At 44.6% G+C, this 26738-nt stretch overlaps 1 protein-coding gene across 5 annotated transcripts in view; it reads right to left on the bottom strand.

Moving 5' to 3' along the window:
• Nucleotides 1-215: 215 nt before the first annotated feature.
• CYFIP2 (cytoplasmic FMR1 interacting protein 2) overlaps nt 216-26738 on the bottom strand; it is a 159137-nt gene continuing 132614 nt past the window's right edge. For all 5 annotated transcript variants that reach the window (XM_049874213.1, XM_049874210.1, XM_049874211.1 and 2 more), the window contains exons 27-31: nt 16309-16381; nt 15740-15834; nt 9687-9925; nt 7783-7930; nt 216-6977 (exon numbers count right to left, since the gene is read on the bottom strand). In XM_049874213.1, the coding sequence (XP_049730170.1) occupies nt 6810-6977; nt 7783-7930; nt 9687-9925; nt 15740-15834; nt 16309-16381 (723 nt within the window). In that variant the 3' untranslated portion in view covers nt 216-6809. The remainder of the gene's footprint in view (nt 6978-7782; nt 7931-9686; nt 9926-15739; nt 15835-16308; nt 16382-26738) is intronic.

Here is a 26738-nt window from a genome sequence, read left to right as displayed (position 1 = left end):
TGAGAACTTAAATCAACTTGAGAATGCAATTAAACATCATTAAAATATATTTAATAAAAATCTATTTTAAATCCAACATTCCTAGCCCATTTACTTGCCAAGGTGAAGAACAGGTATCAGGTTTTGTGCATGTTACATCAGGCCTACATATATATATATATATATATATATATATATATATATATATATATATATATATATATATATATATATATATATATATTGGAAACCCCGGTGGCGTAGTGGTTAAAGTGCTATGGATGCGAACCAAAGGGTCGGCAGTTCAAACCCACCAGGTGCTCCTTGGAAACTCTATGGGGGCGGTTCTACTCTGTCCTACAGGGTCGCTATGAGTCGGAATCAACTTGACAGCACTGGGTTTATATATATATATATTTAATAGTAATATGTATTGAGAGCATTATTGCAAAATGTTTCCCAGCCATCATGTGTAACTGTTGTGAACAATGCTCTAATTTGTAAATACCTCCTGAGCTATGAAATAGAATATGAAAAAAAGGAAGAAAATGGATTTTTGGCTCTACCAAAAAATGATACTTTGTTACACAAGAACATAATGCGCTCAGGCTGAGAGGAAGACTTTGACAAGCTCGTTAATGTTACTTTTTTCTTACCTATGTGCCTCCAAAGCTCAAACCTCCCCACAGTTCAAGTAGAGCTCATGTCTACTAACAGTGTAGCACAATTCACAAACTTCATTGCACATGGACACAATAGCCTTTCATTTCAAGGACAGGGCAAGAGATAAGGAAAACAATTACCCTGGGGCCTGAACATGTTAGTCCCAGAGCTAATGTCTGATTAGAGGTTGTGCTGAGCCAGCACTGAGCATCGGACCTGGAGTGACAGAGATGTCCAGTGTTCTTTAAGAAATTTGTTTTGTATGACATTCAAGTTATGGGGCTCAGAAAAGGAGCACTTTTGTCTTGAATCTAAGCCTGTAACGGTCAAGGCCATCTCTCAGACAACATTTGATGTAGGCAGATTACTACTTTTCAACCTCTTGGTGCTCCCATGCTCCCTCCTCCATCTCCGCGTGTTCAAATTACCGTTTTTTAAGTTTAGAGTCATATGGAAACTCTTCCATGAAGGCCTCCCTGATAATGCCTCACCCTCTCCATCTTACTCCAGCTGGAAGGACTCCCTCAGATCTCCCCAAATGTGATGTGCCCCTCTCTTGGGATCCTGTAGGATAGAGGCCTGGCACAGCATAGTGCTACTTGCTTAGTGGTTAAGAACCTGAACCTGGATCCAGACTTCCCAGACTTTGGCTTCTAGTTCCATCCCTTACCAACTGTAAAACCTCTGCCTCAGTATCTTCATCTGGAAAATGGAGTAAATAGTAGTACCTACCTCCTAAACCTGGTGGTATAGTGGTTAAGTGCTACGGCTGCTAATCAAAGGGTCGGCAGTTTGAATCGGCCCGGCGCTCCTTGGAAACTCTATGGGGCAGTTCTACTCTGTCCTATAGGGTCGCTATGAGTCGGAATCGACTCGACAGCACTGGGTTTACCTCCTAAAAGTTGTTCTGAGGTTTAAGTGAATAAAGCATTGTTTCTAATGGCTAGCATGGAGCAAGCTCAATAAATACTGGTGATGATTATAGACTCACAATAGTCTTTGCTTTCTAGTTCAATGTGTTTATGTTTCATCCCTCATGTAACTCTGTGAGTTCCTTTTGGTCAGTGATCACCACAGATTTTGAATCGTGTATAGAGTCTGCAAACAGAGAGAGTTCAACAAGTGTTTCTCAAAGCCATGGTGTCCCAGCCTTCAACCAATCCAAGGCTCCCAGAGACAATTTCTTCCCTGGGGTGCATTCTTCCCAGCTACCCTATTCTCTCTCTTCATCAAGATGGTTCCCCATTTCCATCCACAATCCTTAGGTACTTTGCCACGTGCCTGACTTGTGAATCCCTGCTTCCCTAACTGTACACAGGTGTTGTCACTGTGTCAGTGGCCCTTCTCCTGTGGGAGTTTGTTACATCTTAACACGGACTTCCATGCCCTTAACCCAGTGCTTTTTAGTATATTCCACAGATGATAATGAAGGGGTTTCTGAAGTCACAGCCATGGAGGAGGTGTGGTGTTGACACAGGCTAACTAGGTCCTGCTGGAATTCTCACAGGGCTGTGGATCTTCGGGAATGGAAAGGGCACGAGGCATCTCCCAAATGTATTTGAACAAGGGATCCTTTTTCACTGAGCATCGCTCAGGGCTAATATTTTCCCAGTGACACTAGCTCAAATATATGGTCCCTAACATGAGAATTCCTGGAGGTTGTGACATACTGAGATTTTGAGGATGCAAAGTAGTCAGGCCTCTCGAATTAAACCAGTTGGAAATTACCTAGCAATCAGAATATCAGAGATGGAAAGGGTCTTGGATTATTGTGTCTAACTTGGTAGACTAGGAAACCAAGGTCCCAAGAGTCTGAGGGCTGCCTAAGGTCACAGGAGTAGGGAGTCAGTAATGGCCCTAGGACTCCTCTCAGCGGGTGGCCTTTAGGGAAGCCAGTGCTATGTGAAATGTGAGACTCCAAGGCTGGGACTAAACACATCCTTCTAGCAAATGTGTTTCTGATGGGTTTGAAAAGTTTCTGGGCATCAGCCTTTTCCCATCAGTCTTGGGAACTTCCCAGGTACCACACTAACCATCTCCTGACGCCAGGATGTACTCAGTCTTATAGACCCAAGTCCCTGAAAAGTCCAGTGGCCAAACCCCCAGGTCTAGTTTTGGGGTCTGGCCTGGTTGACCGTCCACTGTGGTGTGACAGCAAAAGCCCAGCCTTTGGAACTGGGTTCAAATGCCAACTCTGTCACTTAATGACTGTACGGAAATAAACGTACTGTGTAGCCTCTGTGGAAACTGTGGAGTATGCCACAGGTGACTGTGGTTCAGTAAAAGGAACAGATGGAGAGAATTTAGCATGGTGTCTGACACACAATGCTGTTACTGATGTCAGTGGGCCCCCAACTCATGGCAACTCCATGCACAATAGAATGAAAGGCTGCCTGGTCCTGGCCATCCTCATGACTGGCTGCCTATCAAGCTGGTGTGATCCGTGGAGTTTTCACTGGCTGATTTCCAGAAGTAGATAACCTGGCCTTCTTCCCTAGTTCGCCTTAGTTTGGAAGCTCTGCTGAAATCTGTTCAGTATCATAGCAACGCACAAGCCTCCACTGACAGATGGGTAGTGGCTCTGTGTGAGGTTCGTTGGCTGGGAATCAAAGCCCTGGAGGGCGACAATTCTACCACTGAACCACCACTGCCCTCTTGGTACATATTGTTATTGGGTACTGTTGAGTTGAACCCAACTCATAGTGACCCCATGTGACAGAGTAGAACTACCCCATGGGTGGGTTTTTTTTTTTTTTCTTTGGCTTTAATCTATAAAGAAGTAGATTGCTAGGTCTTTCTCCTGCAGAGTCACTTGGTGGGTTCAGATCATTTTTTTTTTTTTTTTTTAATTTTTGTGCTTTAAGTGAAAGTTTACAACTCTGGTCCTGTCTCTTGGGTGGCTCATCATTACCTTGTGTCTTTGATGTTCTTTATACTCCTTTGCTCTAGGTGGGCTGAGACCAATTGATGCATCTTAGATGGCTGCTTGATAGCGTTTAAGGCCCCAGATGCCACTCACCAAAGTGGGATGCAGAATATTTTCTTAATAGATTTTATTATGCCATTTGACCTAGATGTCCCCTGAAACCATGGTCCCCAAACCCCTGCCACACTGGCCTTTGAAGCATTCAGTTTATTCAGGAAACTGCTTTTGGTTTAGTCCAGTTGTGCTGACCTTTCCTGTACTGCAAACCACCAAATTTTTGGTTAGTAGCTGAGCACTTAACCATCATGCCACCAGGGCTCCTTCGGCATGCATTAAAAACCAAAACCCAAACTCTTTCTCGTCGAGATGATTCTCACTCATAGCGACCCTGTATTTGGAAACCCTGGTGGCGTAGTGGTTAAGTGCTGTAGCTGCTAACCAAAAGGTCAATAGTTCGAATCCACCAGGCGCTCCTTAGAAACTCTATGGGGGAGTTCTACTCTATCCTATAGGGTCACTATGAGTTCGCATGCATTCGGCCTCATTAAATAGCAGTTCCCATTCTTCCTTGTAAAACTAGGGACCTGAGGTGTATAGTTACCACAGCAAGACTAAGAAATTGCCAAGAGCAGGAACTATCTCTGTATCTGGCTCAGGGCTGATTAATTTGTACAGATGTAATTTCCCCAGTGAGAAAACAAGATAAGCCGTTAGTTTAGGGTGTACTGGCCTGTTATCTTTTTCCATTCTCTCTGTTTTCTCAGTCATTAATGTGGCCTTCCGCAAATTAGCAAGGATTGCAATAGGACCAGGTATCAAGATCAAGATGCTGGTTTCACGAATTTTGAAGCAATTTTAATGGAGATGGAAATGTTTATCAACTCAACACAGGTACCCCAAAAATACAAATCAAAATATCTTCAGCTGCATAGCAAATATGATTTAAGAATTTAACATCATTATTTGATCACAAGCGTAAATATAAGTCACCATAAATAAATGTAGATTCATTGTACAAAAGTCCCCAACAACTCTTAATACAAATATGGTACATTTGACAGTTTCTGAAACAGATTCTTTAATTAACTTTTTAAAACTTAAGCATTTTTTTTCCTAGTTCTTGAACACACACAAAAAATAAAAAAGGCAGTAATGCCGGCGAGGAAAGAATATTAAACCTCCTCAGTATTCATAAATAAGTGCTGCTGGCAAGCCGGGGGAATGAAATCTCCCTCCTGAAAGTAAAGACCTCAACTTACTGGGATCAAGTCTCTTGAGGATGATGTGGTTCTGTCCAGAGGGTCAAATTCGGGGTCATAAATCTAGGTTGGGGGGACGGGGATGGGGATGAGCTGTTGCAATAGCAATCTCGTCGGAGTGAGCCATCCAACTCTCCACAAAGCAACATTCAAGGGGGATCTGCCAGCTTCCCCTTGGAACCACCTTCCTTCCCTATGAATGTTTTGCCTCCCGGCTCAGAGGTAGCCTGAAGCCCACGGTTAGCAGAATGATTCCTCTACAGCAGTGGTTCTCACTTCCACATGCAGCAGAATAACACAGATAGCTTGTGGGAAGTGTGGATTCCTCGGACCTACCCCCAGAGATTCAGAATTAGTAGGTATGAGAAGGGGCCCAGGAATCTCCATTTAAATTTGCTAATCTCAGGAAGTTCTGCTGTAGGAGGCCTCTGGATCCCCCTGTGGAGAGCCCCATCTCTTTCTCACTGGTGCGCATGAGTGTGTTACACAAACCTCTTGCTATGGGCCCTTCCTTTGCTCCTTCCATGGGTTACAAATGACCCATCTGCCCTGGGGGGAGGGTATTACCATTTTTTTTTTTTTTTTTTCCTGTTTTCTCCCTGGGCTGGGGAGAGAAATATTACATGTGACACTATATATGTTCTTCAAAGCTCAGGGACACAGACTTTCCTGTGCTCTGTCATGAATGAGACATTCACTTCCCAAAGACTTCTCTCCTTCTAAACAGTTTCCCCAGGCTTGGTGGGAGATTTTGCAGGGGAATTCTGGCTCAACCTGAGAAACAGGAGTAGAATCCATACCCCCAAACTCTAAGGAACATTAGAAAAGAGGAAGTTGGCTCTTCTGGCTTCTAGGACACTGAAAGTTCTCATTTACTAAGACAGGTCCCCTCCTGGTGTTACTTCTGGGTATTAGAAGCTCAGTGACTAGTATTTATACCCCTTACCTCTCTGTTCACGTTGAAATAATGGCTTAATATTTTCTTTCTCTTGGGAGTTTGTTTTGATGGAGGATTCTGGCAAAGAGGAAGCCGCTAATTTGTTTACTGGTCAATGCTATGGGCAGTGCCATGTCTGCCTTATTCAGCTCTGTATCCATGATGACCTTGTGTGGCCTGATGCCCTCTAAGCATTTGCTTAATGAATTAAAAAATGGCCTCATCAGCAAGCTGTTGAGATGACCTAAAAGCTTTCTTCTTCGGGCTATGGAATTCCTGGCTGTGTTCATAAACATTGCTTCCTCACAGCAGGACTGACCATCTTCCTACTCCCAATTCTACTCAGTGGGATACAGTTGTAAATGAATTTGAGTTCTCTCTAGGATTGCCCTGAGAGGGAGTCAGGATGTAGCTCCTGGAAGTCTATGAAATGGCAGAGCCGATACCAAGTACCAAGAACCTCCTCCTCTGTTCACTGTGTTTGCATCACCTAATCCAGGAGCGTGCTTGGCAGTGGAATCCCCAGAGCAGGAAAAGGTGCCACCCAGGGAGCTGGAGGCATGGGAGCCAGCAGAGAGGATGATGCCAGTAAGCTGAGGCATGCCCACTGGCCTGCTGACATCTGAGAACGGCTGTGCCCTTTCCTTGATCACTGAGACGTCAGGCCCGGGGTCACACATGGGTACTGAGTTGGAGGTCACCATCTTGGGAGATCTTGGGAAGCAACCAAAGATGTGGAGGGGGGCCACTGGATGGGGAAGGGATGATGCTACAGGCTCTTAGCACAGCAGAGGAAAAAAAGAAAAAGCACATACTTCCCTGTTCTTTTTTTTCATTTGCACTATGGAAACCCACCATGGAGATGTCATGGGAGAACATGCACAGGCCCACCCTTGGGAGCAGTGGGGACGGGCTTGGGGAGGTTCTTGTTTGGTTGTAGTCCATCCCATACGCTGTCCAGTTGGACCCTACTGTGGGCTGGCTGTGGCGTTCTCACTCCTGCTTCTCCTCTTCCTCCAGGTTGAGGGCCTACAGGGCCTTCTACCTAGCAGGTGGTGGCCAGGGACTGGTGGATGGGCGGCTGGAAGCAGCGCACATGCTCCACGGTGGAGCTGTCCGTCTCCACAGACTTCATGTACTTGTTCAGGATGGCAAATACTTCATTGTTCAAGATCTGGTACTTTCTGATGCGGTCCGCCATCTTCTTCAGGGGCTACAGGAGGGCAGGCACGTACAGGTGAGTGATGGGGGGAAGAGAAAGAGCGGGGAAGGAAGAGCAAGAGAATGGTTCGGTGAGGTCAAGGTCTAGGGCTCCGATGCCTCACTCTCTTGTTTAAAGACCTTCAGTAGGCTCCCAGTGGGCTCTGGTGATCAAGGGTTAGCTTGGGCCATGAGGTCCTTTGCAAGGTGGCTCCTACCTCTCTCTCCTCTACATCTGGCTCCCTAGACCCACACTTTGCTCTGGCCATACATCTTCATGCCCCTGTGCCTTTGCCCTTGTTGTTCCTTCTGTCTGAACATCCTTCCCACCCTCACCACCCTAGTTTATGCCTGGTTATTCACTGCTTGCCATTTTGTACTTGGCTCAAGCATGGTTTCTGATGGGAAGTCTTCTCTGACCATCTCACAGCCCCCCAGCCTCATTTAGACGGCCTCTGTCTGTGCTCCCACTGCAGCCTTGCTGACCCACAGAACCGTACTTACAACATGCCAGTGCCTACCACACTCCTGGCGCTCAGTGAATGCTTGTGTGAATGAGTAACCAGCACCAGTAGAGTCTGACTGGGGCAGGGAAGGTGTGTTTCAGCTCTGGAGCCCTGCCCTGATTTATCCCAGTGGGTTATGAGCAAGTGACTCATGGCTTCCCAAATCAGATCCCTGGGTGCTGAGTGTCTCTGTTATCTACCTGCAGTCTGGGGAGGTGATCTCCATAAGAATGCACCCTCCTATTCTTTTGTGATGAAAGCCTGGTTGTCAGGCCCTGCCACCTCCCAGGCCTCAGCCACGAGCTGGCTTACCACATTCTTAATGATTTCATCCTTCCCGTCTTGCCTCTGTACTTTTAGCAGGTGATAACAGAAGTCAAACAGGTCGAAGCGACGCTGCTGGCCCAGCAGGACAATGATGGAGCAGCCAGCCCAGTTCAAGCCATCTCCGAAACACTGCCTGGGGGTGGGGCAGGGAGAGGAAGCAGCAGAGTGAGTGGCAGGAGAGAGAGGGAGGGTGAAGCCTTCATCTAGGGTCAGTGAGTGGGTCAAGTCTCCTAATCGGTAAAATGGGTACAAGGGAAAAAGTGAGCAGGATTCATTCGTTCCAGTGACTATGGTTATATTACAAGCCCTTGTAACCACAAAGAGTCCCTGGGGTGGTACAAAATGTTAATAAGCTTAGCTGCTAACCAAAAGGTTGGAGGTTTGAGTCCACCCAGAGGCATCTGGAAAGAAAAGCTTGGGGACCTACTTCCGAAAAATTAGCTGTTGAAAACCCTATGGAGCATAGTAATTCTCTGACACCCATGGGGCTGCCATGTGTCAGAGTTGACTCCATGGCAACTGGTTTTTAACCACAAAGAGGTGTCAATCTGTTGCCTCCCTGACGTAGGGGAAAATCAGCTTTGGAGACAAATTTGCAAAAAACAAGTAAGCAACAACAAAAAAGAAAGCCCCCAAAACAGGCCTAGAGATTTACGTGGCTGATTATTTCAGGCAGGCTGAGGAGAAGCTGTCTTGGCTCCAAAAAGGGGCCAGAGGAACACCTGTGAGATGATGGGATATTTTCAAACTGTGTCACCAACTGGCCAGTGAAGGTCAAGAGGGTGGGGACAAGGCATAGTGGGTGATGAGCAGCAGCTGCTGGTGGGTGGGTAGGGGTTCTCGCAGCTCTGATAAAGCTCAGCCTGCATGTCCCCAACTCTCCACAGCAATCCAGGAATGTGGGTGGTGGTGGAGTCAGCAGCGCTCTGCTGTTTTCTCGTCCTCAAGAAGCAGCCCCCACTGTAAGCTGGGGAGGTTTCCTCATCCCGACTGTGGCTGAGAGTGTGCTGGACCAGCAGCTGCTCTGAAAACAGCCTCGGAACAGCTTGCTCCTCCTCTGTCCAGCTCAAACACCACTTCCTTCTCTAGCCCCCACCTGAGGCCTGGGCCTCTGGTGCTTTGTCTTTAGAGCTCTTGACTCCTTCAGGGCAGGCTCTGTCTGCCTGGCTTACCAGTTTATACTCCATATCTAGCTAGGTGGTGAAGGAAGAACTGGGCTCTGCTTCTGTCTTCTGGGGACAGGGTTTCCAGGAGTAGATGGCTTCATGAGCCAGGGGCCACCATGAGCAAGTTCTGTCCTGACTTTCCAGGGGAAGTCTTTCTCTGTTCTATGAACCCTGGAGTTTCGTGGGGATGACGTGGGCAGGGAGGTTCATAATACAAAACCTTACCGGGGCCCCCTTGTGCCCACTCAGTCAGACCTAGTTTCCAGGTTCTGAAAGACAAGGGTTCCAGAGCTCTCTACCCCCGGGTGCACATACTCACACACCTGCACACACCAGAATACCCATACACGCTCCATTTCTGCCTCCAATAATTGGTTACTCTTTCTGGCATACTCCTTTCTCCCTCCTACAGATCTGAATCCCAGACACTGTTCAAGGCTCAATTCTAGTCTGATAACCCACTCATCTCCCTTTTCTGGCATCTGTTACCCCTCCTGCCCTTGCTGCAAGGCAATCTCATTATATGTACCTGGGTGTCTAACTCATTCCTCTCTCTCCATGAAGCCAGGGGCTGTCTGCATTCGCTCAGCCCTGGCACATGGCATGTGCTTGGTAAGTAGTTGTTGAACACGCACCCCTGCCCACCTTTCTGGCTGAACTCCGGCAGCCTGATGACTCTCAGGGACAAGCAGTTTGGGGGTGGCCCCTCCCTGGGGTACTCACTCTGCCGTGAACTCATTGGTGCCCACGGGGATGCAGTAGACGAACTGCATGGCGCTCCACAGGCGGTGGAACTCCACACACTCGTCCACGTGCATTACACCGTTGGTGGGCGGAGGGCCTCGCCAGATGGGGTCCTGCAGGTAGCTCCGGATGCGTGTCAGGATGACCTCGAACATGGACAGGCCGCAGCACAGCCGCTCCTTGGTCAGCAGGTCACCTTCCCGAGCGATGGCGATTTGCTGGGGATGGAAGGGCATGTAAGGCTCTATTCATATCTCAGACCTGTCTCTCACCTTCCAACCGAGATTCCCAAACCCTGGAGCTGGCTGCAGCTGGAATTCTTTCACTAGAATCTTTCCCAGAGCAGGGCACTGACTTTATAAGCCTGAGTGCAACGGCAGGGAAGTCTTGTGGTAAGTAAAATCAAGGGCCATAAATAGAAGAAAGGTTAAAAAAAAAATTGTGATCTACTCACATAATGAAATGCTAGGTGGCCCCTGAAATAGACAGCTATAAAAGTGCTTCTAGTACTACTGTTACTATTGCACAATTACTACTCCTGGCTTATACTTACACTGGGTGTGTGGAATATACCAGGTCCTGTCCTAAGTATACGATAGGTGTTGGCTCCATTATATTTCTCACATCAACCCCACAAGGTATATACCCGTTGCCGTCGAGTTGATTCCAACTCATAGCGACCCTATGACGACAGAGTAGAACTGCCCCCGTAGTGCTTCCAAGGAGCAGCTGGTGGATTCGAACTGCTAACCTCTTGGTCAGCAGCCAAGTCCTTAACCATCGTGCCACCAGGGCTCTTCACATAAGGTAGGTACCATTATCATGCTCATTTTACTGACGAAGAGACTGAAGCTCCGAAAGGCAGTCAGTGAGTGGCAAAAGCTAAGATCTGAATCTTGGCAATGTAGGTCCATGGGTAAACTTGTAAAGTCGGTAGGGCAAGTTGCACAATAAGATGTATAGCATGATCTATTTAAAGGAACAACAATATCACAACCCCACAAACAAAATCATGTGGCGGGTGTGTGTGTGCGCAGAAACATTATGGAAGGATTAAAGTCAGTTGTGAGAACCGATGGGCTTGGAAATCAGGTGGAGAGGGATTCACTTGTTATTTTTAACATTTCTGTGAAGTGGAAAATGCTACAATGAGTATATGTTGTCCTTTGAAAACTTACCACCGATTTCACAGAATTGTTTCCTCTAGCTAGAAGTCCTTCTTTGACAACTGCAAATGATCTCTATGAATAATTTAAATGCTTCTCATCTGAGGCCTCATTACTGCATAGCTAATAATGCTAGACAAGCACATCAAAGCGCATCGCCATATCATCATGAGTTACCACATCTAGAGTAAAGGTCCTGTAAGCCGTCTGCAAAGTAAGATAGATATGAACATCTAAGGTTAAAGTAAAGGCTCCCTATCTAGGGACAAAGCTAAAGAGGCCTGGCTTCTGAGACAGACAGATCCACGGGGCACTCAGAGGATTAGCTCTCAAGGGATAGTTCCCCAAAGAGCCCTTACAGTGTGGCCTAGAGGTGCCTGATGGCCAGCTGTAAGGTGAGATCCTCAGGAAGAGGGCCAGAACCAGTTGTCGTAGATTCCGACTCATAGAGACCTCATGTGTGTCAGAGTAGAACTGTGTTCCAGAGGCTTTTCAAGGCTGCAACCTTTCAGAAATAGACCACCAGTCCTTTCTTCAGAGGCACCTCTGGCTGGACTTGAACCTCTAACTTTTAAGTTAGCAGCTGAGCATGTAGACACTTTGCACCACCCAGGGACTCCAGGGAGAGGTTCTCTAAACTAATTCATGGAGGGAAATAAATCAGGAACCACCAGTGTTGGAGCCTGTGATGAATGTGGGCCATGAGTGTAGCTGTCATGACAACTATAAACTCAAAGAAGTCTAGGAAAAAAATATGAAATGGAGAAGTCTGACAGTGCATATTGCAAACAGAGAGAGGGAAACCTGATTCACGGTGACTCATCTTGATTCCATAGGCAGTGAGAGCTTGTTAGCTGAGGAGGGAGCACTCAAGTTGCCACAGTTAGCTAGAAATACCTCTTATAAAACATCCCAAACTCTGTGCATGCTTCTGTTCTCCCTAAGCGACTATCTCTGCTGGTATTTGGACCTTGAAAAGGCTCTTCACTTCAGGAAGGGAGTGCCTGGCACAGGGGAGATGCTCAGTAAATCAATAAAACCTGTTACTGTCGTGTTCACTGACTCCTGGCAACCCCATGTGTAACAGAGTAGAACTGTGCTCCACAGTGTTTTCTTGGCTGTCATCCTTTGAATCATCAACCTACTGGTTAGTAGTCAAGCACAAGTGGTTTGCACCATCCAGGGACTTCAGTAAATTAATAAAGGACCTATATTTGTTCCCGGGGAAACCCTGGTGGCGTAGTAGTTAAGAGCTACGGATGCTAACCAAAAGGTCGGCAGTTCGAGTCTACCAGGCACTCCCTGGAAACTCTATGGGGCAGTTCTACTCTGTCCTACATGGTTGCTATAAGTCGAAATCGACTTGACGGCAACTTTTTTTTTTTTTTTAATTTGTTCTCGAGTCATAAATATTCTTATCTTAAATCAGTACAGAGAGTTCTGGTCTATGAACCAATCTCCCATGTGTCTGGTTAGTCTGAATCAATCATTGGAGCCTGACAATCCTGGGGGCAACTAGAAAAATTAGCAACTGAGTTTACAGATCTGCAGACAGACCCTGAACTCTGATGAGCCCACCCAATACAGACAACCAAAGAAGCCTTAAAGGAAATGGTTAGGGGCTTTGTTCCTTGCTTTGAAAAGTGTTTCCTCTCATAGTTTTTTTTTTTTTTTTCTCTTCTATAAGCTATAAAAGTAATACATAGGCATTGGGTAAAATTTGGAGATTAAAAGCAAAGGTTACTGGGAAGAAAATAAAAATTTCCCATAAACCCAATTACCCAGAGATAAGCTTTCTAAAAATACTGCTGTATGATTTGTGTTTATGTATATATGTGTATGCATATATATTTAACAAAATTTGGATAGTACCAATATTGCCTTTTTCTCTTAATATACCAAGAATTAAAAAAATTTTTTTGAATGTTAAATTTCCAGTAACATGATTTTTTAATGGCTACATAAAATGGTCATTGATATAATTTATTTGGCCCTCTATTCTTGTTGGTGTTTTAAGTTGGTTATAACTTTTCACTATTGTGTACAATTCTGAAACAAACATCCTTACACATGAAAATTTTGGATCCTATCTCTGATTATTTTCTTAGGCTAAATCCTTAAAAGTAGAATTACTAGGTCAAAAGTACAAATATCTTCAAAGGTTCTTGCTACCTAGTGGCAAACTCGTTTTAAACAGCTGGGCCACTGTGTATCTTTGCCAACTCGAAAGACAAAACATTACATCTCATTCTTTTCATTTGTGTGCCACTGATTTCTAGCAAGTCTGCATTGTTTTCTTATGATCATTGGCATTTATATTTTTTATGCTGTGAGTTTTTTTCCATGTCTATTTTCTTTTCATTTATCTGGCATTTTCTTTTCTGCTTTGAAAAAGTGCTTTATACAATAGTATAAGACCAACTGGTCAACCTTACCCCTAAAGCAAAGGTGAGAAGGTAAGGAGGGGCCATCTGTCTTAGAAAACCACCCACTGCCGTCGAGAACCCAACACAAATAGTGTCATTCAGTTCACGCTTCCAGGCTTTAAATATATAGCAGAGATTCTCGGTCACTGTCCTCGATAGTATATGAGCCCCCTGAAACCCAGCTAGCTTGAATGTTAATATTTTTTCTTTGGCTGACAAAAATGACTAAGTTTTGGATTCTTTCTCGAGGGACGAGAGACTTATAAAACTGGCATTTCCTTTCTCAGAACGCCCAGTTCTGTTCATTAAGTACTGAGCATTTCATGAATTGAGATTTCTATCAGTCCCAGGGAAATGGTGTCCACCCGAACATGAAAGGAATTCACAGTCTTCTAAATGGAAACACATGCCAAACTTTGGGTGCTAGGGCCAGATTCTTATGGGATGACACCAGTGCTAGAGTAGACATATTTACATGTCAGTGGCTTGGGGGATTTCTCCCTAAAAGGAAATCATTGTAGATGATCCTTTCAGTGCAGCTCCTGAAGGTTAAGAAGAAAATGTGCTTACTACATGGCATCTGAATTTTCTCTGGGGCGACTCCAAGAGCCCAATCGCCACTTAGCGTCTAGTCACTGTTTTCAGTAGGAGGTTGGCGGCATGCAGAAGGCCCAGATGGGATGGCCTCATCAGTGGGACGTCTAGGAAGATGGGCTCTGCAATGTGTTCCAAATGCTTGCCATGCTTTGGGTAAGGAGAAGCTGCCTTTTTCTCTTGGCCCCCGATCTGGGTCCTTGTGGCTTGTATACCACTGTGAGAACAGCAGAGAGGACCATCTGAATGCGAACTGAAGGGGGAATTTGAATCCTAATTTTTTTGGTCTGTGGTCTTCATCGCTGTATCCCCAATTGCCATTGCCGTGGAGTAGATTCTGGCTCATGGCGACCTCATGTGTGTCAGAGTAGAACTGTGTCCATAGGGTTTTCAATGGCTGTGATCTTTTGGAAGTAGATCCCTAGGCCTTTCTTCTGAGGTGCCTTGGAGTAGGTTCAAACCGCCATGAATCCTAAATTTTTTAAATAGTTGCATTTGGCTAGCAGAACAGGTGACACTGGCTTGTTTCATGATGCTGTCCTGTTTTTCTCCTTTCTGAAATCTTCCCCTGAACCTCCCAAAATGTGAAGCTTGCTTAAATCAATTTGAGGGGATAGCACATTCTTTTTGTTGCCTCTTTCCTCCAACTCTCTTCCTTCCTGCCTCCCTTCATAGTCTGTGAGTTCTCTGAAGCCAGAGGTCCTCTCTGACTCATCTCATTCATAGTGACTGGTACAGTTTTTTAAAAAATGAATTTTATCTATAGAATGAACACACGAGCCACTGACCTTTAAAACATTTTACAGACAAAGCTGAAATCTTCCTTGGTACCCTCTCCCCAATCTGTCTTCTTTACCTCTCTTCAGACATTGCCACCATTATGAGCTAGGTGTGTATCATCCCAGATGTTTTTTAGAAAAAGATTTACCTATAATAGGGTCTTATTATGTACATTTTTTAAAGAATGCAAATGGGATCATACTGTATGAGCGGTAGTGCAACTTGCTTATTAATTCACTCAGCCATGTTTTTGCAACTTGCTTATTAATTCACTCAACCATGTTTTTGAGACCTATTCACATTGATGTGTCTTGATCCAATTTTTCTATTTAATTATTACATGGCAGCTACTCAGCATTTAGACGATTATAAAAAACCAAACCAAACTAGTTGCCTTCAAGTCAATTCTAGCTCAAGATGACTCCGTATGTGTCAGAGTAGAACTGCACTCCACAGGGTTTTCAATGGCTGTGAGCTTTTGGAAGTAGATCACCAGGCATTTCTTCCAAGGCACCTCTGGGTAGATTTAAACCTCCAACCTTTTGGTTCATAGCCAAGTGCTCAACCATTTGTGCCACCCAGGGACTCCTGTAGATGACTATATCAAATTTTATTTAGTCGACCCCTCTACTGGTAGACATTTAAGCTGTTTCCAGGTTTTGCTTTAACAAACAGTTCTACAGTCAACATCTCATATTCCTGAGTGTTTCTCTAGCAAAGATATCCAGAAATGAACTTCTGGTGCACAGGGCATGTGGAGTTTTAATTTTGAGAGAAAACTTAGCAGAATTCTTGATACCTAGCAGGGGCGTAATAGATGCTTGTTGAAATGAGGTGACTTCCTTCTTTCTTGGAAGGAAAAATGACACAGGGTGTAGAAGAAAGAACTCGGGCCTAAGAGTCAGCAAACCTCATTCCAGACCTGCCCCTGCCACTAGTACGGTTTGTGATGCTCGACACTCTCTTCCCCTCTCTGCATCTCAGTTTCCCCAGCTTGAAAGGAGGGGGTTAGACCAAATGCTCTTCCTCTGAAGTCCCTCTAAAGTCCATGACACAAGACTCATACCTGAGGGGTTCCCAGGCGCTCTATCAGAGGGACCAGGTGAAGTGGGGCATACTTGGCTTCCAGGCGTTTCATCCGGACCTCCAGGCGCTCCCCCTCTGCAATTGAAGCAGCAAAGCAGAATATGAGATTCTGGGCACACTGGGGTAAGAAGGGCTAGGGAAGAGAGAGGCTCAGAGGACCTGGTGATGTATCTGTATTCCAAAACTTGATGGAGCAGTACTGTTTTCCTTGGCTCTGGAAAGTATGATCATGACTCTCTATAAGGAAAAGTTTTCTATTATCTCTCCCCAGCAATGGAGTTGTCTATCTTGTGGGGTGGTGAGTTCCCTCTCATTTGAGAAGCTTAAACCAAGGCTAAACAGCAACATACTAAGGATGATATAGAAGGAACAAGAAACAAGGCCTAGAGTGTCATTTCCAATTCTGCAATTCTGTGAATATATAATAGCTGCCCAAAGCTTTAAACTTCTTCTTTTCTAAATGCAGATCAGAGGTCACTGGGATTAAGAACTGAGCATGACGTTCAAATACAGGCTGGCTACACTCAGTTGCTATTAGTGGTTTCTTACCTTTGATGTAGACTCTAGGCAAGATGTTCTGGAAAGGTGCGGCATGGAGCAAATCACAGACCTCCTCCTGGGACTGCAAGCAGGCAAGGAAGGAAAGGAGGAGAAAACAAATTTTCATTTTAAACCAGGAAGAATTTTTTTAAAATCTCTTTTAATATATATATTTATTTATTTATTTATTGTGCTTTAAGTGAAAGTTTACAGCTCAAGTTAGTTTCTCATACAGAAATTTATACGCACATTGTTATGTGACCCTAGTTGCTCCCCCTATAATGTGACAACACACTCCTCCTTTCCACCCCAGATTTCCCGTGTCCATTCAGCCAGCTCCTGTCCCTTTCTGCCTTCTCATCTTGCCTCCAGACAGGAGCTCCCTGCTTAGTCTCACGTATCTACTTGAACTAAGAAGCACACTCCTCACGAGTATCATTTTATGTCTTACAGTCCAGTCTAATCTTTGCCTGAAGATTTGGCTTCGGGGATGGTTTTAGTTCTGGGTTAACAGAGAGCCTGGTGGCCATGTCTTCCGGGGTTTCTCCAGTCTCAATCAGACCATTAAATCTTAAACCAGGAAGAATTTTTATTCCTAAAAACTTGAGCACGGGAGTCAGCCAGACATAGGTTCCAATCCTGGTTCTTCTACTTATTAGCTATGTAATCTTGGACAAGCTACTTAACCTCTCTATTTATTCACCCACAAAACAAGTATGGTTACAGTATGTATTTGAATGGGTTGTTTTAAGGATTAAACGAGAGAATGCACAACCTCTAAGCACAGTGCCTTGCACATACGAGTGCTCAATACATTTTAACTACAATCTTATGGATATTTGTTGAAGAATCAGAATGTGTGACAAAGGGATTAAAAGGATGATAGGCCCCAAACACTGTTTCTTTGCCTGGCTGGTTGTGAGGCCTGTAGGCTTCAAGCAGGAGGTGAGGCCAATCCTCCAATCCACTAATGTGAGATAATTCTGTATAAAGGCCTGCGTCTGCCTGGTTACTCCATACCAGCTAGTGAGAAAAGAGGGACTAGGACCCAGGAGAGATAGCTTTTGATGGTGACTTATGAAAGTAAGCTTAAAGCAGAAATCAACTACAATAGTTTGAGGGAAAAATTTGTTTGTGACAAGACAGGCCTAGAAGATAGAGTCTAACATGCTTAGTGTCCTGGGGCCAGCCCACAATCACAAAAAAGGGGAGGAAGGAAGGACTTAGCAAAGCAGGCTCCACTGAGTCTCGGTTTCTCATCTTCGAATTGTGGAGGTTTGGATTAGGTAAGATCCAGGCTCCATTACAACTCCGAAACACTGGGGTTCTAAGCATCGGAGAGGAACAGGATGTGGGTGCCAAAGCAGGGGTGAACATGGTCATGCTGAGAAGCGGGAAGCCTAAATGCTCAAAGACAGAAGCCCCAGGATATTTTTTATTGCAGATCAGTCCTTGAACTGAGAAGACCGGAGGGAGGATAAGCGGGCTCTTCCGGGGCATCTGCCCGATCTAATTGACCATCATTCTCAGCTTCTCAGCCAACAGAACCTCAGCTGCTGTTGAGTCGGCTACGATTCATGGCGACCTATGTGCGTCAGGGTGGTGCTGTGCTCCACAGGGTCTTCCATGGCTGATTTTTCAGAAGTAAACTATCAGGTCTTTCTTCTGAGGAGCCTTTGGGTGGACTTGAAACTTCAACCTTTTGATTAGCAGCCTGAGTGAGTTAACCACTTGTACCACCCAGGGACTTTGTTTCTTAGGCAGAGAGAGGACTTCTCCACCCTTTCTTAATTAAACTGTTTCTCTCCTAAACCATGATCGTGGACACATCTAACCAGTGAATCAAATAACACAGTGTCTAAGCTTAGACCCTTTGATTCACTGTATAACTTTTGAGTCCTTATCTAACCTAGTGTCTCTAAAGTATTAGGCACTGTGGACCATTCTTTCCTCCTCCAGCTACCACAACAACATGCTCTGCTGGTTCCCATCATTTTGTTTTCTCTCTTTTAGTCTCTTTTGCAGGGTTTATATCTAGCCATTTCTTAAGTTGGTTTTCCCCAAGGTCCCACTTTGGTTTTTTCTCCTCAATCTATTCCATCTAGTCAGTCTCACCAATCCTCATGACTTCAGACACTGCTCATTGCCTATGAGCCATCGGATTGGTGTTTCCAGCCAGATTTTTCTCCCAGGATTCAGGCTTGGACAGCCAACTGCTTGCTGGACACTCCATGTGGATATTCCACGGCTCAGCTTTTCTAAATCTGACCTTCTTCACACCTTCTCAGTTGGGGGTCCCTGCTCACAGAAGGGAACAACTATCTCCTCTTCTGCAGAAGCCTGAAACCTGGGGTTTATCTTCTGTCTCTGTGTCACCTCCCCTGACTAATTAGTCTTTAGGTCTTGATGATTTGAATGTCTCTCGTCTTTCCCCACAGTTCTCCACACTGACCACCATGACAAAATGAGCTCCTTTAGGGGTAGGGATGGTGTCTCTTATCCCCAGTACCTTGCAAATAATATTTTCCCAATAATTATTCATAAATGAGTGAATATTAGTTACCTGATTAATATCTCTTGGTTGAATAAATGAATTTATTTGTCCATAGTAATGTCCTTCAAGTAGGAGAGTACTACTATTAACTCTATTCATTTATTCATTCATCTGACAAGTATTTATTGAGTGCAAGGCACTGTTACAGGCTTTGCAGACACGATGTTGAACGAGTTAGACCAGATGTTTGTCCTCATGGAATTTACATTCTAGTTAATAGAGACAGGTAAAAACAAGCAAACAAATCAGAAAGCTTCAGGTAGTGATAAAATACAACAGGGTAACAGGCTAGAGAGTGACTGGGGATAGGGAGGGGACTAGTTCAGAGAGAGTTGTTGCTGTTGTTGTTAGGTGCTGTTGAGTCAGTTCTGACTCATAGCGACCCTATGCACAACAGAACGAAACACTGCCTGGCCCTGCGCCATCCTCACAATTTTTGCTATGCTTGAGCCCATTGTTGCAGCCATTGTGTCAATCCATCTCGTTGAGGGTCTTCTTCTTTTTTCACTGACCCTCTACTTTACCAACTGTGATGTCCTCCAGGGACTGGTCCCTCCTGATAACATGTCCAAAGTATGTGAGACATAGTGTCACCAGCTTTGCTTCCAAGGAACATTCTGTTTGTACTTCTTCTAAGACAGATTTGTTCATTCTTTTGGCAGTCCATGGTATATTCAATATCCTTCTCCAACACCACAATTCAAAGGGGTCAATTCTTCTTCAGTCTTCCTTATTCACTGTCCAGCTTTCACATGCATATGAGGCTTGGGTCAGGTGCACCTTAGTCCTCAAGGTGACATCTTTGCGTTTCAACACTTTAAAGAAGACTTTGCCCAATGCAATGCATCTTTTGATTTCTTGACTGCTGCTTCCACGGCTGTTGATTGTGGATCCAAGTAAAATGAAATCCTTGACAACCTCAATCTTTTCTCCATTTATCATGGTCCAGTTGTGAGGATTTTTGTTTTCTTTATGTTGGGGTATAATCCATACTGAAGGCTGTGGCTTTGATCTTCATCAGTAAGTGCTTCAACTCCTCTTCACTTGCAACAAACGAGGTTGTGTCATCCACATAACACAGGTTGTTAATAAGAGAGTGGTTAAGTTAAATCTTTTTGAGGGATGACATTTGGATAAATGGAATGAAGTAAGGGAGCTGGCCATGTAGCCTCATAATGTTCCCTAAGTCAGACACACAGGCCCTGGGGTAGGAATAAGCTTGGTGATTAAGGACTGTAGTGATACATGGAATCAGAGGACAGGATGTGGCCCTAAAGGCATGGAAGCACCAGATCATGGGGGCCTGGTAAGAAGTTTGAGTTTTATTTTAAATGCAACAAGGAGCTAATGAATTGTTCCAAGCAGAGGGCTGGTACACAGAGCTCCACTGCCAAGTTTTCTTGTCTTCCCCTCTTCCAAAAATTTCAGTTATTCCTAGAAATGCCTTACTAGAAAGGTTGCTCACCGCATGAACTATTAACTTTCTAGTTGGTTCATGTGCGTAAATCAACCTTAGGAGCCACCTGTACGGCCAAACAACGCTGCTGCTTTATTCATTATATCTGACGAGCTTCTCCTTCAGATTCCTTTTGGGGAGGCAGAGTGTTCTGCTGACTCCCTTTATATCCCCCACCCCAGTTGGCAAACTGCAGGATCAGAGGTTCTTTGTGGGTGGGCGCTGCCTGCAGACATGCTTTCTGTGGGGGTTCTACTCTGTGGTGGCATTTGCCAATGAAGGCGAGGAAGGGAGAGGATGTGGTTTCCTAATAAAGGAGGCAGAGCATTTGCCTGGGAGGTCCTGGAGGATGAGCTATGTGGCCATTTGCATAATGAGGTAGCTACACACACTGTGATACCTTTTGTGGAGGTATTTGTTTGGCATTCATTAGGTGAAGCCATCGTGACTATAAAATCAGAGGTAAGATGGGAGGGCTGCCACCAAAGTCGAGTTTACAGCACACAAAGGCCTGTGTAAGGGATCCCAACAAGCTTCCATTGTGCGAGCCTATCTGACGGCTGTCCTCCCCTCTTGTCTAGTCATCATCTTAAAGGATGGACACTAGGCACCCACTCTGCCTAGAAACCCATCAAGCCACTCCCAGCCTAAAAGGGCCCTTCATCTGGCCTCTGAAGGCTGTTAGCATGGGTTCCTTCCCCACTGTTCTGCTCTTTTTGCTCCACCCATAGCAGCTCTTTGTTATCTGAGTGCCCCACATGTGCTCCCATCCCAGAATCTCTGCTCTCCTTCTGGAATGTTCCCTAAGTCATCTGTCCTCCTCTGCCCTACTTGGCTTAGTAAACTTCCACTCTCATCTGAAGCAACATTCTGTCAAGGAACACTTCCCTGAAGCCCCCTCCCCTTCTGCCCTTCACCTCCTCTCCCCTAGACAGAAACCAAATGAAACCAGTTGCGGCTAACTCATGGCATCCCCATGTGTGTCCAATAACAGATTTATCAAAAGTAGATCTCCAGGCCATTCTTCCGAGGTGCCTCTGGGTGGATTTGAACCTCCAACCTTTTGGTTAGCAGCTAAGCGCCCAGAGACTCCTGTCCTCATAGGACCAGGTTCTTTCCCTTTTCAGCATTTGAACTCAATCTGTATTACGCATTCCTACATGTGACTATTTGATTAATATCTACCTCCTACTGTTGGAATTTAACCTCCATGAAGGAAGGAACCATGTTCACTTTTGACCATATTTTATTCCCAATGCTGAGCACAACCCATTGCTGCTGAGTAGATTCTGACCCATAGCGGCCCTATAGACACACAGTACCTGGTATATCACGAACGCTCAGCAGGTGCATGGAAAGAAAGTTTAGTGTTTGAGGCGTGTAAAGGAACTGAGACTCAGAACAGAATCTCTGCTACTGTAAGCGTTCCCACAGAAGCCTAGCTGTTTTCTCTTATTATTAAGGAAAGCATTTTCTGTTTTACTTATTACTCAATGAACTACCCGAGGCATTTTTTTGAAAAGCTCCAGGTGGTGGGATTTTCAAGTTAGTTTTTTTTTTCTCCTTCTCTTTCTTCCTTCCTTTTTCCTACTTGTCTACATTTGTTAAATTTTATACATTGAACATGTTACTTCTAAAAATTAATTTAAATGTCTAAATTTAAAGTTAACTGATTCTTCTTACTTTAAAGCAAGGAGCTTCCAGGGTCATGGTGCTGGGATCAAAGAAAAGGAAATAAAATCCTAGCCTATCACTTGGCCCAGCAAGGAACAATATTTGCATCAGCTTCACAGAGTAAACGGAGCCCTGGTGGCACCGTGGTTAAGAGCTTGTCAGCTAACTAAAAGGTCAGCAGTTCCAATTCACCAGCGTCTCCTTGGAAACCCTATGGGGCACTCTGTCCTACAGGGTCGCTATGAGTCAGAATCCACTCGGCAGCAACGGGCTTTTTTGCGGGGGCCGGTGGTTAATAGAGTAAACAGTACAATAAAACCTGCGAGAGCTGGAGGCTGTGTAAGGTGAAGACCTGTCAGAGAACGAAAACTCAAATATTTCCTGCTTTTCTGCTAGTAGAGAGCGATAGAAAAGTGACTAGCCTGCACCCTGTCAAAGGTGGGAAAGTTGTGAGGCCTGGAGAAACAAGGCAGTCCCATTGAGTTCCAGCTCTCACAGGTTTCACTGTATTTGTTTTTTAACTTTTAGGTTATTCTTAAGGACAAGTCATAGATACAGAACAAAATACTAATGTTAACTCCTGTGATGATATAGAAGTATAGCTGGCAGGTGGCAGGAAGTGGAAGTGTCAGGAGAGAAGTCAGGAGTGTTCATTTCCTTGTCTTTAATGGAAAGAAGTCAAGATACCGTATCATCTCACCAAAAGCAGCAATGGAGGTGTAAGTATATTATCTATGATTACAAACGGAAATGAGAAGAAATAAGTAATATCATCAAATATTGAGAGGAAATGGGGTGTAATGTAAATAAGCTAAAAACTCATCTTTCCAACTAGACAGTAAATATTGTGTAAAGTTGCTAATTAAGAAACAGAGGTTATTCTCATAGTATTGTTAAGGAAATAACATAAGAGCTAGAAACAAATGATTAAAACCAGGTGCCTTGTGGATTGGGACTCCAGGTAGGGAGAGGTATGGCAGATCTAAGAAGGCTATTTTTCATCATAAGCTCATCTGTATTATTTGATTTTGTTATCATTTTAAGGGTCCTTCCCTAGAACTGAGAGTCTGTAACAATATAATCACTTTGTTCTTCAGGGAAGGAGAGGCGATTAGCATTTACTGAGCACCAACTATGTGCCAGGTACTTTATATCCTTTGTCTAAGCTTCGCAACATCCCTGTGAAGTAGGTCTTACTATCTCCACCTTATAGATGTGGACACTGAGGTGAAGTTTCCTCACTGGGTCCACATAGCTATCAAAGTAAGCTGTCGAGCTGGCATCCACCAGTTTGTTGTACTGTGGTGGCTTGTGTATTGCTATGCCAATGCTATTTCAAACACCAGCAGGGTCACCCATGGTGGACAGGTTTCAGCAGAGCTTCCAGACTAAGACAGACCAGGAAGAAAGGCCTGGTGATCTACTTTCAAAACTCAGGCAATGAAAACCGCAGAGATCACAATAGAATCTTCTCTGATACAGTGCTGGAAGATGAGCCCCTTAGGTTGGAAGGTACTCCTCAATAGCTGCAACAATGGACTCAAACATGCCAATGGCCATGAAGATGGCGCAGGACCTGGCAACATTTTGTTCTGTTGTATGTGGGGTTGTCATGAGTTGGAGCCGACTAGATAGCAACTAACAACAGCAACTGAGCTAGCATTTAGACGCAGGACCCCCTCACTTCAACACCCATGATTTTCCCACAGCAGCCCATGCTGCCAAGACCTTGGGAAACTTGAAACTCATTTCTGATTATACACATTTATGAAAAAATATATAAAATTTTTAAAGATAGAGACAGGAAAAGTTACTTAAAATCTTTTCACCTGAGAAATTTTTAGCCTCACTCGTAACTGATAGGATGATATCATTTGTTGCTTTACTCACTAGGTTTTGGTCATAAGCATCTAATGTCTTTTAGACTTCAAAAGTCGTGATGTACATATGCAGTGGGAAGAAGAATGAAAAAACATCCTTAAAGCTATCTTTTAGCTTAAGAAACTCTATCCCCTAGCCTGAAGAGGTAATCTCTCTCCTGATTTTGTGTAAATAATCTGTTTTGCACTGGGTAAATCTGCTGCAAAAGATCTCTTTAAAGCACTGAAAAGCAAAGATGTCACTTTGAGGACTAAGACCCAAGCCTTGATATTTTCAGTTGCCTCACTGGCATGCAAAAGCTGGACAATGAATAAGGAAGACTGAAGAAGAATTGACGTCTCTGTGTTACGGTGTTGGCGAAGAAGATTGAATATAGGGCCCTGGGTGGGGCAAGATCTTTCTTTAGAGGATTCCTCTGTGTCTCTAGCAAGTCTCATGTTGGGAATACTGATTTTAAAACTCCAAGTGGCCGATTAGAGCCTGCTGGGTGGTGAATGTCCACAGCATCTGAGTCTACCCTCCTTGTCTTCAGGCCCAGCGGTCACTGCCCCCAGACCATATACCCCTCAGAGCCACTGGACTGCACACCCAAACTGCTGGTGCTGGGAGGGAGAGGCTGAGCCTGCAATGCCACCAGCAAAGGCCACAGGGGACTAACGATGGCTGTTACAAGTCACTGGGGTGTGTAAACAGAAAATTCATGGGCTGGGGGGGAAAAAAAAAAGTCTGGGTTTTAATTGGAACAGAGACAAGACGCAGAGTCCTCCTTCCATCATGCTGCCTTGAAACAAACAGCTGAGTGGTTAGCGATTGCCAGTTAGCGTCTACGCCTTGCTAGTTAGACTGTGTGTCTGGCCAATAGGAAGTGGGCATTTCAGGAAGCAAGTTCCTCCCAGGTACCAAAGCAGGACCAACCCCAGTGCCCAGAATGTCAGGACAACCAGGCAGTGTCCACACATCTCAGGTTACTGTTGCTTGTATTGAAAGGTATGGATGCCATCTTGTCAGGGTTTACGTTTACCTGGGCGAGGGTGAGTTAATCTCCAGCAGAGATGACCAAACACCATCAGCCAGGGCTGCTGTGTACAGTTATGCAGACAGCGTCCCACCCAAGGATGCCATACACATCACAGACATCATAGATGGAGTACTTATTATGATTGATTTCTAGCAGATGCATCTTGTTCTTGAAAAATCAATATATTATGACACTATTTCAATAGAAGGAAGTGAAGTGTCTTGAGGAATAGCACCTTTCCATTATTTGCCCAAAGGCGACGTGTGTGCTTGTGGTGGCCCTGGGGTTATCTCACGTACCAACCATGACTGGGAGGCCGTGATTGCTTTTGGAGGGGACTCTGACATCACATTCAGGCTCAGCAGGACCATCAATGTCTGCCTTGGGGTGGGGAAAGGCAGGGCCACTCAAGCTACATATTTGGGATCCTTGGGTTTCCAAGAACCATCAACAACCACAACAGTAATATTCTAGCTACCCTACATGTATTATTTGGCTTGACATTCGTCATTTTCTTCTAGAAGTGCACCAAAATACTTAATTTAGCCTCCAGGCAAAGGCTGTCCTCTGAAAATGATTAACTTAGCAGATACGCTTTTTAAATTGCTACTCTAGCCCCTTTTCTTTTTGTTGGCTGGGTATTTACATTCATTTCTGAAAAATGAGAAAATCCAGAGAAAAAAATTTTTTTAAGAAAAAAATTATAATCCTACCCCTTAGACGTAATCACTGATAATATTTTGGGGTTTACCAGTTTCTTCTATGCATATAACACTTAAACATTGATTTTGAAATCAGAATGAGACATAAAATAATTTTTCATCTGTTATCTATCTTTTATCACTTTTATCATAGACTATGGATTTTTTTTTTTTTATGAACATCTTACCACATACTGTACAGAGCTTCTATTATAATGTGTGGTTGTTTTGTTTTTTGTGGCCTGGGGAATCTTTTAGTTCCCCCATACCCATCCTGCCCCTAAAAATTATTTAAAAAATGAATATCCACCGAAGTACTGGCTCTCACAGTACTCCCCTTCTCGGATCCCATCTTAGGCGGTGTTTGCATTTTAGTGGGTATGATTCAGAAAGTCAAATCAGTGGAGTGGGTCTCTAACAGGAGAGTTTGAGATACTGTGATAGAAAATGGAGGAGAAGGTTGGGGAGAGGTCCTCTTGGTGCCCCTTGAATTACAGTATAACGCCAAGGAGAGGGAAACCCTGGTGGCGTAGTGGTTAAGTGCTACGGCTGCTAACCAAAGGGTCGGCAGTTTGGATCTGCCAGGTGCTCCTTGGAAACTCTATGGGGCAGTTCTACTCTGTCCTATAGGGTCGCTATGAGTTGGAATCGACTCGACGGCAGTGGGTTTGGTTTTGGTTTTTTGCCAAGGAGGGAGCTGTCAACAAATGTTAGAGCAGAATTCAGTAGGGTTAAGCCTTGCCCCTGCTACAGACATGCACTGTGCCTCAGTTTCCCTACCTTTACTTCACCCTCCAAAGTCAGCTGGGTGGTTGGACTGTTCAACCAGAGAGAGACAGTTGTTAAAAAAAGATGGAGATGGAGAGTAGCCACGGGCCAAATTCTCAAGGTCTTGGAGGTCAAAGTTGGGAGTCTGGGTTTTAAGTTCAATGAGAAGCCACTGATTGCTTTAAGCAGAAGAGTAACGTGATCTGGTTTTATAATTTTATGAAGAACCTTTTGCTGCTACATGGAGAAATCCGCTGTGCCTTTTTGTCTCCTAATGTTCTTTCCTACTAGTAAATACCACCTTTACCATGCTCTTCCCTTGGTACAGGAGTGGAAAGGAAGTGACCCTCAAAGGCACTGGGTTTGAGACATTTCTTGTCAATTAAG

Source organism: Elephas maximus, chromosome 2, assembly GCF_024166365.1.
Source record: "Elephas maximus indicus isolate mEleMax1 chromosome 2, mEleMax1 primary haplotype, whole genome shotgun sequence".
Lineage (NCBI taxonomy): Eukaryota > Metazoa > Chordata > Mammalia > Proboscidea > Elephantidae > Elephas > Elephas maximus.
The sequence above is the reverse complement of the archived record's forward strand: the minus strand, read 5'-3'. Positions and strand labels throughout refer to the sequence as shown.